Source organism: Olea europaea, chromosome 12 (assembly GCF_002742605.1).
Source record: "Olea europaea var. sylvestris chromosome 12, O_europaea_v1, whole genome shotgun sequence".
In the NCBI taxonomy this organism is placed as follows: Eukaryota; Viridiplantae; Streptophyta; class Magnoliopsida; order Lamiales; family Oleaceae; genus Olea; species Olea europaea.
Genome location: NC_036248.1, coordinates 21471807 through 21486863, shown reverse-complemented (window position 1 = coordinate 21486863; position 15057 = coordinate 21471807). Strand labels below are relative to the sequence as shown.

The following is a 15057-nucleotide window of genomic DNA, read 5'->3' as shown; positions in this document are numbered from 1 at the left end:
CGACGGGGGTCGTCGGTCCCTGCTGATGCCGCCGGTGAGGCGCGTCTGCTCCAACTCTGGCCGGAACTGGTGGAAATCGGTTGGGAATCTTTAGTTCAGCCTAAATTTTGGGTGAAAGCATTGTCCACTACTATTTTGTTTTGTTCACTTGCCTCCTCATGGACTTCACAAACTTAAGCCCAATTAGTTCAGTATGCTGTCATGGGTTATACCATTTCTCAAAAGAAGTATGTATGTTATGTGTTGTTAAGGATCGTCTACACGTTTCTAGAAATGTGAATTTCTTTCTTTGAACATCGGCACTATTTTCAGCAATCTATTGCCCGTTCCGACGACATCTCTTCATCTATTAAGCGTTTTAAATTACGTATTGTTTATTAACAACGACAGCCTACGTCCTTACAGATCCTTCCTAATTCTGATCTAGTGCATGTTTCTGTAGCCCCTCGCGATCCTTCCAAACTATTCATCCTCCTAATAGGACGATTTCTCTGCGAGTTTAGCTACTGTCACAGTTCATACCTCTTATACTTAGGCAACTAAACATACATGTTGGAGAAGGCCATGCAAGAACTTCAAGTCTTCAAGAGAGTCATACGGGATATTGTTCCTTGTCCCATTAGTATTAATCATATTAACTGTAAATGGTTATATTGCATTAAGCTGCAATCTGACGATTCACTTAAAAAATACAAGGCACAATTGGTGGCACTCGATAATCAACAAGAGTATAAGGTGAATTATGATGAGATGTTTGCCCTTGTAGCAAAGATGATGATAGTGCGACTTGTTTTGGCTATTACAGCTTCCGAGGGCCGATCATTACGACAAATGGACGCTAAAAACGCCTTTCTATATTGAGATCTCAAGGAGGAGATTTATATAACCCCACCATCCGGGGCTATTTTCTGTATCTTCTTTAAATATTTGTAAATTGAAACAATCGCTCCATGATCTAAAACTGGTTTGATAAGTTCTATTCTACACTTCTTAGCTTCTCTTTTATTCAGAGTCAATATGATTCCTCTAAATTCTCTGCAAGCAATCTTGCTAACAGAATCGTCTTATTTCTGGTATATGTTAATGATATTGTTATTACATGGATCAACTCTAGATAGATTTTCCAGCTTTAAGAACAACTTGAGGGTTTCTTTCATATTGTAAGGGACTTAGGTCCTTTACAATATTTTTTAAGTGTTGAGGTGCACACTACCTCAACTGGTTCTTTCTTGTGCCAACGCAAGTGCACTTAGGATTTAATTACTTTAGCTGGTCTTCAAGATGATAATTCTGTCAATACTCCGTTGGAAGTGAATGTTAAGAATCGAATTGATGAGAATGATCCTCGTATCCCTCTTTGTATAAACAACCGGTAGAGAGTCTAAACTATTTAGCTATTACTCAACCTAATATTTCTTTTGTTGTTCAACAAGTCAGTCAATTTATGCAGCTCCTCGACATCTTCACCTAACGACTGTCTATCACATTGTTCGCTATTTGCGGGGTACTTCCACCCGTGGTATTTTCTTTCACGTGGAGACTCCTATTCGTTTAGTAGCCTATACTGATGCTGATTGGGATGATTGTTCCGATACTCATTCAATTATTAGTTCGTGTATGTTTCATGGCAATGCCCTTGTTCCATGGAAAAGTAATAATTAAGTTGTGTATCTAAGTCTTCCACTAAGTTTGAGTATAGTGCTATGTCCTCCACCTGCTTTGAGATAGTTTAGCTAAGGGAACTATTAGCTGAGCTTGGGTTTCCTCATATTGAGCATACTTTGCTTACAAGCACATAATACTAGTAATTTTCGAATTACTGCTAATCCTATTTTTCATGAGCACACCGAGCACATTGTGGTGGATTGTCATTTCATTCATGAAGCACATAATGGTCACATAATCACTCTTCCACATATCACCACCAATCGTCATACTGCTGATGTGTTTACTAAGACTCTCTCAACACCATCATCAATTCTTTGTTGACAAATTGATGCTTCTGGATCTTCCAGCATCAATTTGAAAGGGGATATCAATGGCAAATATTATGTTACTTTACGTATAATATATATGTAATTATGTTTACAATTAATATTTTTACCTTAGATAGACTAACATCATAATTGTAATCACTAGAATCTTGCCATAATTGGCATTGTATTTTCTATTTAATGAAGAAAATCATCACGAAGAGCTCATTCAACCAAAACATTGTCAAAGAATAGGGTTTTAAATTTTAATATATTGATTTCCAAAATTTATTTCACTTACAAAAATTTACCATGTCCCAAATAAGGAAAAATTTCTTATTATGATTTTAATTGTTTCCTTGTTCTTTCCCTTCCTTAAGTAGAGAGCCAAATTGAAGGAAAGAGACCAAAACTCTCCCAAACCAGTCTCAAAATCAGCCTCCTCTCTCCTAGTCCCCTTAGAATTCTTTCTAGTTAAACATTAAAACTTAAAAGCCTGACCAAGATGAGGAAGCATAAATGGATAAACTCATCCCTATTCCTCCATAATTCTCCTATACTCACAGCGCTCTCTCTCTCTCTCTCTCTCAAAGCCCCCTCCCCTATACATGCACAATTTTCTCTTATGAAGCAAGAAGAAAGTAAAGCTAGAAGTGATTTCAAAAGCTTCTTTAAAGAATTTCAAGTTCTTTTCATAAAAAAAAAAAAAAAAAAAAAAAAAAAAGGCTGGTATACTATGTGCGTGTAGGATAAATCTCTTATAGTTGTCGATTTTTTTGGAATAATTTATGCTAAAAAATATTTTGTGGCCACCTAGACTACAAAGAAGTATAACCAATTAGGTTATACAAGAAATTAAGAATTTTGTTTAATCTTTCATGGTTGAACATAAGAATAAAGATTTTTGTTCAATCTCTTATGGTTGGACATGAGAAGAAAGAACTGGGGTTATTGATCCCTTGAGCTCACCAGAATAAGAAGTGTGATATGATGTTTTACATTAATTTCAGTTTCAATTTGGGATTGCATGTAGAAGTAATGATATTCCTATTAAGTGTTCCCAAAAATCAACGTTTCTCCCTTTCTCCTACAGAATAGAACAGGTCGTTGATGAAGGCATGGCGGTGCAAATGATGACCCATGGGATATTAGAGGCTTAAAGACAAGAAATTTATGTTTAGATAAGTTTTCAGGTTTTGAAAGTTTGCGGAAAGTCAGAGTTTCGAATGCTTTTATGTATTTCTATATTAAGTTTTTTTGTGGACATATTTCCATAGTTTTGGAGACTTAGAAATCGATTTATTCCATGTTATGTAAAATATAGCAAGAAAACTGTTCAGTGAATTCCAGCACACATGTTAACTTTGAACAGCCAGGATGGGACACGCGTTTCGAATTTTGAAGTGAGACCAATTGGGCTGATTAGCCTGATGAGTTTCCCACCTCTGAGATTTGGAATCATGTTGATTGGATGACCATGGAGTTAGTAATGCTAGTTTTAGTTAAAGAGGACAGCACTGGACGACAAACTGTTTGTGAATTTTACGAATTTAGTTGAGGCTCTTACTGAATGAATTAATTCACGAAATTTTAATGTGTTTTAGGGTAATATATTATGAGTTTACCCAATAAATTTCAAAAGTTATCATGACCATCTAGGAAGTTAATTTTAGAAGTAAAACCAAAACTGGTGTTGTTCTAAAAAACTGTTTTAATGTGCAGTCTGACAGGTTGATGCCTTAACTGAATGAGTTTAAAAGAAATTTTAATATGTCGTTGGTGGATGTGTTAAGTTTTTATGTGTCCGGCATTAAAATTTTGTAAAAATTTCGAGATAGTTTGAGGTGTCAAATACTTGTAGAGGAACTCTGCAGCAGTGTGGATCCGTGAAACTGGTTTCCTGCACATTCTTAATACCTTGATGCCTGATCAAATGGAGTTGAATTCTAAGTGGGTAGTACGTCATATATTGGAGATTTTATGTTTAATGCATAAATTTCAAGTATTTTAATGATCAAACAATGAGAGGAATATTTGAAAATAAACTATGCATGTTATACTTTGTGACTACTTGTCATATTTGCATCAAAATGTCTACAAGTTTGATTTATTATGCAATTAAATATTTGATCCTTATATATATATATATATATATATATATATATATATATATATATATATATTAGGAGAAATTTTGAAGTTTGTTTGGTAAGACATCTAAGTATTACATGTGATATTTTTAGTTCCACATTATTTGTTTTATCCACACAGATTATGATTCCAAGTGACATTCCTAGCTCTTCCTACAACTCAAGGTGTTACAGAGTGTGGTAGCCATGAATGACTTGTAGCATAATAAAGATGGTAGAAAGGGTCTCATTAATGGATATTGTGATTAGCAGGTTGTTATGTATATAGCTCATATAGAGCGGAGTGAAGGGAGCGTAGCGCACCACACTAAATGGAACAGAGCGACGACATTTGCGTTATAGGGTTTAATTCACTATACGATATAGGGGTATTTTTTTGTACGGGCCTTAAAATCTTGTATAGGCTTGAGCTAGAGTTAGTATAAATAATAATATTGTAACCCTATTATTCATACTAAATAAAATTATCTCCATTTCGCTCTTGTAGGCGTAAGCACATCGTCGAACCACGTAAATACCTGTTGATTTCTCTATTTTATCTCTTTATTATTGCGTATAAAATCCAACAATTGATATCAGAGACAAGTTCAGATAGCGAGTTCTTCGATTGCAAAATTCGATGTCATCAAGTTTAACGGATCTAGGAATTTTGAATTATGGCAACGAAGGGTAAAAGATTTGTTAGCGCAGCAAGGGATGGTAAAGGCACTATATGGGAAGAAACCAAGGAGGGTATGTCAGGTGCCGATTGGGAAGAGCTCGAGGCACAAAAAGTTGGTACAATTCAGCTTTGCTTGGCAGACAAGATCATGTATCACTTAATGGACATTGAGTTTTCAGGGGAGGTTCGACAAAAAATGGAGAGTCATTATATGTCGAAGTCTCTCACAAACAAGCTGCATCTGAAGCAGCGGTTGTATAGGCTCAAGATGTTGGAGGGTACGGATCTGATTCAACATACAAATGTGTTCGATCAAATTATCAGCGATTTGTTGCGACTTGAAATCAAGTTCGATGATGAAGAAAATGCAATGATATTGTTGTGCTTCGTTTCTCCTTCATATGACCACCTGGTGACCACGTTGACATGGGGCAAAGAGACTCGAATTGGAGGAAGTCACATCAGCACTACTGGCCTACAACCAGCGAAAACTGCATACTGGGGAAAGTTCACAAGGTAAAAAGTTGATCGTAACGTGGGAAAAAGAAGGACAAGGGTGACTCTTACAAAGGGAACACGAGATCAAAATCTAGAAATCAATATAAGCAAAACATCAAGTGCTACAAATGGCATCAGATGGGCCACTTTAAGAAAGACTGTCCAAATAAAAAGCAAGGTGATGAAAAGAAAGGCGATAAGTCATCAAACTCAACTAATGTTGCAGAAAGAGACTTAGATTCTAGAGATGGAGACATGCTATCAATCTCCGCATTTAATTTTGACAGATTACATTACTGTTGGGTACTTGATATAGCCTGGTCAAATCACGTGTCCTCATCGGGATTGGTTTAATTCATATCGTCTCGGTAATTTTGGATCTGTTCCGATAGGTAATGTATTGATGCATAATGTAAGGTCATTGGAAAGGGTCCATAAAATTTAAAATGTTCGATGGTGTGGTAAGAACCTTTGAGGATGTTAGCCATGTACCAGAGTTGAGAAAGAACCTAATTCCTTTAGGTACTTTAAACACAAATGATTATTTTATAAGTCAAAGTGTAGGGCCTTCACAATGAAGAAAGGGGACATGATTGGGATAAAGGGTCAGAAATTGGTAAGGAATATCTACAAACTACTCGGAATACAGTTGTAGGTGGAGTTACTACAGCATAATATGAGTCATATAACGCTCTTCTATAAGATATGCGACTGGGGCATATAGGAGAACGTGGTATGATTGAGCTTTATAAGAGAAATTTGTTGAAGGGATAAAATCATTCAAGTTGGATTTCTGCAAGTTCTGCATGCTTGAAAAATAGTTCAGAATACAGTTCAAGATGGGAAAGCACAAGACGGAGGGCATTCTTGATTACGTGCACTCAGATGTTTGGGAACCAGTGAGGGAGTTGTCCAAAAGTGGATCTCAGTATTTTATTACTTTCATTGATGACTTCCCAGCAAAGTTTGGGTATATTTCAAGAAGCATAAGTCTGAAGCCTTCACCAAGTTCGGACTGTGAAAATCAGAAATAGAGAACTAGGCAAAAAAATTATCTCAGGACAAACAATGGTACAGAGTACACGGATTCACAATTTTTGAAATTTTATGAGGAGCATAGTATTCAGCGGCACTATACAGCTCGCAAGACACCGCAATATAATGATGTAGAGAAGAGGATGAAGAGAATTACTGCAGAATTGGCAAGATATTTGAAGCTAAATGCAAGGCTTTCGAAGAGTTTTTGGGCAGAAGCGGTGCACATGGCATATTATATCATAAACAGATCACCACAAGTAGCATTAGATGAGAAAGTTGCATAGGAAGTTCAGACAAGTAATAAAGTTGATTATTTTGAATTGATAGTATTTGGGTGTCCAACATATGTGCATGTATCTAGTGATCAGAGATCTAAACTTGATCCAAAATCAAGAAAGTGCATTTTTTTTAGCTATGTGAAAGGTGTAAAAGTTACAAGTTTTGGGATCCAGATGCAAGGAAGATGGTGATAAGTAGGGATGCAATCTTTGATGAAGCATTCATACTTAAAGCTTCTCCAGATGAAGAAAACCTCAGTTCAGACGAGTGCAACAACAGCAAGAGCCAAGTGATACGGGTAGAGCTAGACAAGACACGGAGATTAATGCTCAGAGAGCGAATAGATCAGGGTCAGAAGTGGAGCAGTATCATGGTATTGCCATAGATAGACCACGTCGCACTATTAGGCCACTAATGAAGTATGGATTCGAGGATTCGGTTTCTTATACACTCGTTACCAGTAATAGCGATCCTATAAATTTTTCTAAATGTCATTGGTAGTCAGGAGAAAGGTAAATAGATAGATACTATAACGGAGGAAATAGAGACGCTGCATAAAAATGATGCTTAAGATTTGGTGGAGCTTCCAGAGGGGAAGAAATTAATAGGCTGTAAGTAGGTGTATAGAAAGAAAGAAGCAATATCAGAAAAGGAAGAAGAAAGATACAAAGCTCGGTTAGTAGCAAAGAGATACTCACAGAGGAAGGGAGTAGAATATGAGCTTGCTCGGTAAGGATTTTAATAATTGATTTTTTGATCTTTAGGGATAAAGTGGGTCCTACCGGTGAGAGAAGAATTCAAAAATGACGACGAAAATAGTAAAATAACGGTCAAAAAATTGATTTTAATTTGCTTTTAATCCAAAACAAACAAGCACTATGATGAAATTTTATCTTCGGTCGTCAAACTTCCATCAAGATTGTCTTGGCAATGGTGGCTAGTTTTGATTTGGAATTAGAACAGCTGAATGTGAAGACTACTTTCCTTCATGATGATTTGGATGAGCAAATTTTCATGGAGCAACCAGAGGGGTTCTTGGAACTTGGAACAGACAATCTTGTGTGTAAATTGAAGAAATCTTTATTTGGGTTTAAGCAGTCTCCTCGGCAATTGTGCAAGAAGTTCGAGTCTCATATGATTCAGATTGGCTACAATCACTGTGAGTATGATTGTTGTGTTTACTACAGAATTCTTGAGGATGATTCATATATTTTCTTAATGTTGTATGTGGATGACACACTAATTACTGTTAAGAACATAAATGAGGTAGACAGATTGAAATCTTTGTTAAGCAGTAAGTTTGATATGAAAGACTTGGGACCGGCTAACAAAATTCTTGGCATGGAGATCAACAGAAATATGAAGGCCAGAAAATTATGGGTGTCTCTAATAATTATTTGAAGAAAGTGTTGTAGAGGTTTAGCATGTCCGATGCAAAACCAGTTGGCGGCTACACCATTGGCAAATCACTTTAGATTGTCTAATAATCAGTGCCCAAAGAATGAAGAAGAGACTACAGAGATGTCAAAGGTGCTTTATGCCAACACAGTTGAATGTTTGATGTATGCAATGATGTGTATTAGACTAGATCTAGCACATGCAGTTAGTGTGGTGAGCAAGTATATGGCTAATCCAGGCAGAGAACATTGAAGAGCTGTAAAGTAGATTTTCAAGTACTTGAGACGTACAATGGAGTGTGGAGAAATCATGTTTGAGAGACAACATGATGATGTTTCAATTCGGGGATATGTAGATGCAGATTATGCAAGTGACTTGGATGACAAAAGGTCCCATGCAGGTTATGTTTTCACACTCGCGGGTGGACTTATATGTTGGAGATCAATAGTGCAATCACTTATGGCATTATCTACAACTGAAACAGAATACATGGCGGCAACTGAGGCAACCAAGGAATTATTGTGGTTGAAAGAGCTCGTCAGGGAACTTGGGATCAAGCAAGATGAAATGAAGTTTTATTGATAATCAGAGTGTCATCTTCTTAGTGAAGAATCAGATTTATCATGCAAGTACCAAGCACATTGATGTGAGATTTCACAAGATAAGGAAATTAATTATTTCAAGAGAACTGTTGTTAGAGAAAGTGCATACCTCAAAGAATGTAGCAAACATGATAACAAAGCTAATCACAATGAATAGGTTCAAGCATTGCTTGAACTTGATTAACATCTCTAGGAATTGGAGAGGATATATCCCAACCCATTAATCCTAGACAGTATGGTTTTCTAAGTTATGTTTTTTGTGTTTTCTCCTAAAGGGTGAATATTCGATAAGATGGAGATTGTTGTGTATGCGTCTCATATAGAGCAGAACACAAGTTTACTGGATCAAATAGGCTAATGCCGAAGTGAAGCGGAGTGAGGGGAATGTAGCGTACTGAACAGAACAGAGCGACGACATCAGCCTTGTGGGGTTTAATTCACTGTATGGCACTGGAGTATTTTCTTGTGCAAACCTTAAAGTCTTGTATGGGCTTGGGCTTGGGCTAAGATTAGTACAAATAATAATGTTGTAACCTTATTATTCATACTGAATAAAATTATCTCTGTTTTTCTCTCGTGGACGTAGACACATCGGCTAACCACATAAATACTTCTGTTGATTTTTCTATTTCATCTCTTTATTATTGTGCATAAAATCCAACACAGGTTGACTTGCTGATGACGTCCTAATTCAATTCAAGATTAGAGGTGAAATAATAAAATGCAAAGGATGCAACTCGTACACTCTTGAAAATAAATGGTATTCAAAGAACTGAGTAAGAAAAATATCTCTTTCAGGAGAGATGCATTGATGACTTACATGTTGCTGATCAATCCGTGCTTGACAAGTGGGTATCCTTCCTTTCAGCTTTTCAATCAATTTATTTTGCACTTCAAGTTTCTTGTCTGCATCATATACCCATGACCAAGCCAGTTTCTTCTTTAACAACTGCACCTGCTGCGATATTTCTTCCACAAATTCCATGTTTTTGATCTTTTCTTGCAGTTCATCAAGTTCCTTCAATATCGGTCTCAGTGACTTCTCCAGATTATTAACCAGTTCAGTTGCACCATTCAGTTGGTTTTGAATACCTTTTAATAGATCATCAACTTGTTGCAGAAGCGTTGCCTTGAAAAAGAACTGATAACATGGGGTCAGATGTTGGCCAAGATATATTATCAATACTACTTAGTTAACATTTACGTGATAATAAATATGCTAATGAAACAGTTAGTAGACAAGCTAATGTTTCATAAAATATATGACCGAGGACTGAAAAGAGGAGAAATAGAAGATATAAAGCAGAATCCTCCCAACTGGAAAGTTATATTCTTTTAGATATAACCACCTGAATTGAAAATCCAAACTGTTTACCTTGAACTTATCTTTTGCATTCCCCGAATGCAAAAATTCTCTGCTTTTGTCTTGACTCATTATCACGCATGGATTTTCAACATCAATCTGGAAAAAAAAAAGAAAAAGAACACCCATATGGCAAGGGTAGTGCAAATAAGCAATCAAACACTAGCGCGCGCACGCGCGTACACACACAAAAAATAAAATAAAATAAAAAAATCCTAGATAGGATGAATAAAAGCTTCTGTTTCATACTGTCAAACAAGAACAAAGCAAAGTATATTATCTTCTTGTTAAATGACCAACATCCGGCATAAAAAGAGATGAAGTCAATATCCACAATAGATAAGGATCAATCATCAGATTCTCTCTATGCCTTCAGTAGCCAGAACATATTCCCCAGGACAAAGTCACTATCAGATTGATTCATGGAAAAAGTAGTAGGAAGCATAAGCTCATACAGTTGGATGGAAAGATGGGGTACAACCAGTTATATGCCTGAAACTAGCGGGCCGAAGCTCCGATGCCTGAATAATTGGGAAGAAAGGAAGAGCTTTTTGCTGACTCATATTTCAAGAATACATGGTATCTCCATACCAAATTATACCACAATTAAGGAGAGGCAACATCTAATTCATAATTCCGTTCCCCTCTTTTTTTATTCAAGTACTTCGTTCCCTTCTCTTTTTGTTTAACTACACTTACATGGAACAACAATACGGAAAGGAGCATTACATCTCTTTGGCACCCCCCCCTTTCTTTCTCCTCCCACACTCCTCTACTCCCAGCAAGTGTCATGGCTCAAAGCCAATAGAAACTATTGGAGATGAAGACAAAATTGTACACCAAAAGTTTAGCTTTTGGTAGCTAATAACATGCTGAAATTAGCATCTATAATAAATGAGTAATTGCAACAAAATAATATCCCAATATCAAATACAAATGTGCTATATCTGTGAAATCTCAATAACAAGAATGAAAATATGTGAACAGGAGCTCGTCACAAAAAGATTGACACTGTTCATTGACAACATTAAATGTTAATGAGTAATGAGTCACATCACATTGGCAATTTGGGCTATGTTTGAACCCCGTTTTGTGTAAAAAATGAGTTTTTCAATAATGATTGTTTGTACAATGTCTGGTTAAAAAATAGAAAAAAAATTTGGATAGACATGCAAGTTATTTTACTGGGAGAATGTTTGGTTGAAAATGAGTTTGGGTAAAAAAAAAAAAAAAAATTAATAAGGGGCTCGAACAGGGGCTTGGTATCGTCTGCCTACAAATGTCCCAAATAAAATTTGCTTCCTATCAAGAAATCAATTAATTTTGTATTACTATCACATCGTACACACAAGAAAGACTAATTCAAATGAAGCAGTCATTGTTTTATCAAATGTGTCTATGGTCCATGTGAGTAAAATACAATTCAAATATCAATGTCATGCCCATGCTAAAGATATGGTGTTCCAAAATGAATGAAAATTATCGGCACCAAGGGAGTGACACTGGCATAACATAATGATTGCATTTGAAGTTTTTTCTTTTTTACGAATTCATGCAGAATTTATTCGGAATAAGCATTATCTTTGTGTTACTGGAATTGTATGAACTGATGGAGAAGAAAATCAAAAAAGACATAGGAATTAGTTAAAACTCACATTGAAATGTTCTATAACCTCACGAAGATCCTCTTTGCGACTGCCTACCTTCTTTCCTGGAAAGCGCGTTTGTTGGGAGGTAGCCAAACAGAAAGAAGAAATATTTCTTAACTCATAAATTAGAAACATAAAATGAAAAAAAGGAGTAAAGGACCAAGGTTATACAGAACAACCTAAAATGGTGCTTACCCAAAGGTATTTCTTTCATGTTTTGATACAGTCGGTTAACGAAAACTAATATGTATCTTACAAGCTGACATTTTTAACTTCCAGAAATATTATTGAAGTAGATTATTCAAAACGGACAATCCATCTCACAGTATTATTTTAAAATGCATAAAGATCACTATTAGATTTAAATACCGCTGCTTCATTTGCAGAGTTTAACATAGACAACAGTACCAGCCACCTCTTGGAATGATGACAACATATTTCACATAATTTTGCGTATTAGTGGGGGTGCATAAGATCTCAGTCTCCACAGGGATAAAGCACTAAATAGTCATAGATGTCAAATCAGAGAAGGAACTGAGTGAATAGAACCTTGCCAATTTTTTAATGTGATGGAACTGGTTGACTCCGAAATTCTACGTTCTACAATCATGGCATCTCCATATGTCTCTGGCTTGAACGCATCTTCCCCTTGATTTTTTATCTCGACTTGAACAAGAGCAGAGCTATAAACAGAAAGAAAGGATGAGGCTAATCAGATATGTAGGGAATTGCATGATTAATCACATAGTTGTGCAAAAAGATCATAAGTATGGCAGAAACAGCAATTGAACAAAATGAAAGTCAGCAAACAACAGTTGATTTCATGGGAATGTAACTAAGTAAATAGGTCATTTCAAGTGAACTCCTAAATAGACAATATGGGGTGCTAGTGAATGCATGATACACCTTCTCAAAGCTGGTTTAACACACCACAATCTATCTTTAACAACAACAGTTTCTAGTTCTCTCTGACCAACATTCTTTAGCTGAAGCTAAAATATAAAATTGCAATAGATAATCATCTATAAATGGACAATCAACTTCAGATTGAAATGACAGTGTGCACTTGAAACTGTTAATGCATAAAATTTATAAACTACATCGACAGAATGAAATAATAATACTAGTCTTCTAGGATAAGGAAAAATGCCAAACCTCTCATTTAAGTTTAGGTAAGGTGCCTAAAAACTTACCTTACTTAAATGGTGTTTACTCCACAGAAAAAATAACTAGTCTCTCATCTGGTATAACCTTGAGCAAATGATTGAAACACTCCAGACCCAAAAGCAAGTTCAGAAGATAAAATTACCTACTCCCTTGTTTCCATATCAAGTTTTGTTTGACTTACCACGTTCAGAGCATTATTTTGTAGTTGTTTAATACGTTTGGAGAACAAGTTGACATTGCCAAATCTTCACACAATATAAACTGGGGGTAAAACACAAATTTTCTAGATAATGTAAATTAAATAAAAATTATGAAAAATAGCTGAATATTAACATCATTTTGCCAAGAGAACCAACAACAAAATTCTCTTTGAGCCTAGATTAAAATGGTACAATATCTAAACCCTTCTTTAGCCACTGCAACCGTGGCATCAAAGAATTTCTTTTCAAATCTTCTGATAAATATATTAAAATGTTCAAATTCTAACTCCACGTCCGTCATTTATTAGAAATCAAATCACATCAGCTTAAAGGCAAGGTTTATTATGCTTGTGCAGGGCCACGTATAGGGGGGCGCCAAGTGAACCAGGCCTACGTGGCCCTGTTCAAGTAGGGTGGTCCGGAAGGATCTCAGGCAAAACAGAAACTTCAAAACTGTTGACCAATTTAAAAAATAATTAATTAATTAATTAATTAATAATAATAATCGAGAAACATAAATATACGTATAAATAGACCTGCAGCCTACTACAAAAAATTCATATCATCAGCAGTAAAGGGCAATACTCTTCAGGCAGGACAAAAACTTTAAAACCTTAGACCTATGTACGAAAAGAAAGCTACAAACTTATAGAACTTCTAAAATAGTATGTTTGGCTTAGCTTAAAAGCCAACAGCCAAGTAGGCAGTACAATGCCTCATACTGCTGAAAGAAGCCAGTTTTTCGTTTTTCTCCACTTTTTAGCATTTAAGGTAAGCTAAAAGCCTAATCGGCAGTACAATGCCCTTACTGCTTCTAGCATTTAAGGTAAGCCAAACATGCTCTAAAATTAAAAAATACATAAATAAATAATACATATATATAAACCTGCAGCCCGTCTTTATAAAATCCCTCATTGAATTGGCTCTCTGAGTGCCACGAGCTCGGCTCCCAAACGCCACGCATAATGCCGTCAGTATAGCACTCTTCCCACCTGATCATATACACACAAAACAGTCCCAAAAATATAGAAATCAACAAACCCGATATTTAAGCACAAGCAGAAAGTACGACATGCGTGTAATTGAGAGAGAAAAAGCTCACTTCCATTTTGACCGGTGATAAAATTGACCCAATCGCCAAACTCAATTTCGAGGTTGCTGTGACACATGAAGTTTTCTAGTCGGATTCTGGAGATGATACCGGCTTGCAGTCGGGTTGGGCGATTCCTCGGGTTGCTGCAAGCCCTAGAATCCGCCATCGGATTGCACACTGTACGCTTTTGGGCGGAATGGCGGGAAGATGGAGCCGCTTGTGAGAGTAGTTTGGCTTTTAATCTAGCATTTTTATTGCCCGTGGCCAAGCATTTTTCTCTTTCTTTTGAAGTACACGTTATTCTTCAATAAAAAAAGATATATGTTATATGTAAATTCAAAACTTTTCTGATTTCTAATCGCACATTCCCTAAAATACCAAAACCTTATTTGACCCCACTGAATTAAAATTTATTTTTTCTCTTCTTCCTAACCACACATTCTCTAATAAAATAATATTAAAATTAAAAAAATTTCCTTCATTTTTAACCATACATTATTCAAAAAATTATTACCCCTTTCATTATAAATCAAAATAATGGGGCTCTATCGGGGGCTAATATTCAAAAATATATTTTAACCAAAATACATTTTTAATGGAGCCCATACAAGGGCTAAGATGTCTTTTTATGCCTTTAAGGACCACGAGTCTCGATATATCAATTATAAGCATAATGATGGCTGAACAGGGTTAAAAACAGGAAAAGTGTGGACATACTGAGTTGGCAGCATTTGATTAGACACTTTTAAAAAAAAATAAAATTCAATGTGTTCATTTATGCTTCAACAGGTGTTTCTCTTGTTTTTAACCAGTATTTCACCCTATTTTTGTAGCATTTCCCCTTTTTTATAATATCGTTTTAAGTATTTATAGGTGGATAGATTTTGGGTGATTTTAGTAGAGATTTTTAAAATTGTCCAACCTATTCTTAGGTGTTTATTATTCATCGATTATGGGGGTGTTTGAGCCATATTATTTTGGTAATA

General features: G+C 35.8%; 1 protein-coding gene across 1 annotated transcript in view; it reads right to left on the bottom strand.

Moving 5' to 3' along the window:
• The window catches only part of LOC111406763 (structural maintenance of chromosomes protein 6A-like), a 36476-nt gene extending 22130 nt beyond the window's left edge, over positions 1-14346 (bottom strand). Inside the window, exons 1-6 of the mRNA XM_023036141.1 lie at positions 14081-14346; positions 13865-13970; positions 12161-12294; positions 11618-11673; positions 9975-10061; positions 9420-9740 (exon numbers count right to left, since the gene is read on the bottom strand). Of these exons, the coding sequence (XP_022891909.1) occupies positions 9420-9740; positions 9975-10061; positions 11618-11673; positions 12161-12294; positions 13865-13970; positions 14081-14237 (861 nt within the window). The 5' untranslated portion in view covers positions 14238-14346. The remainder of the gene's footprint in view (positions 1-9419; positions 9741-9974; positions 10062-11617; positions 11674-12160; positions 12295-13864; positions 13971-14080) is intronic.
• Between the last annotated feature and the right edge of the window lie 711 nt (positions 14347-15057).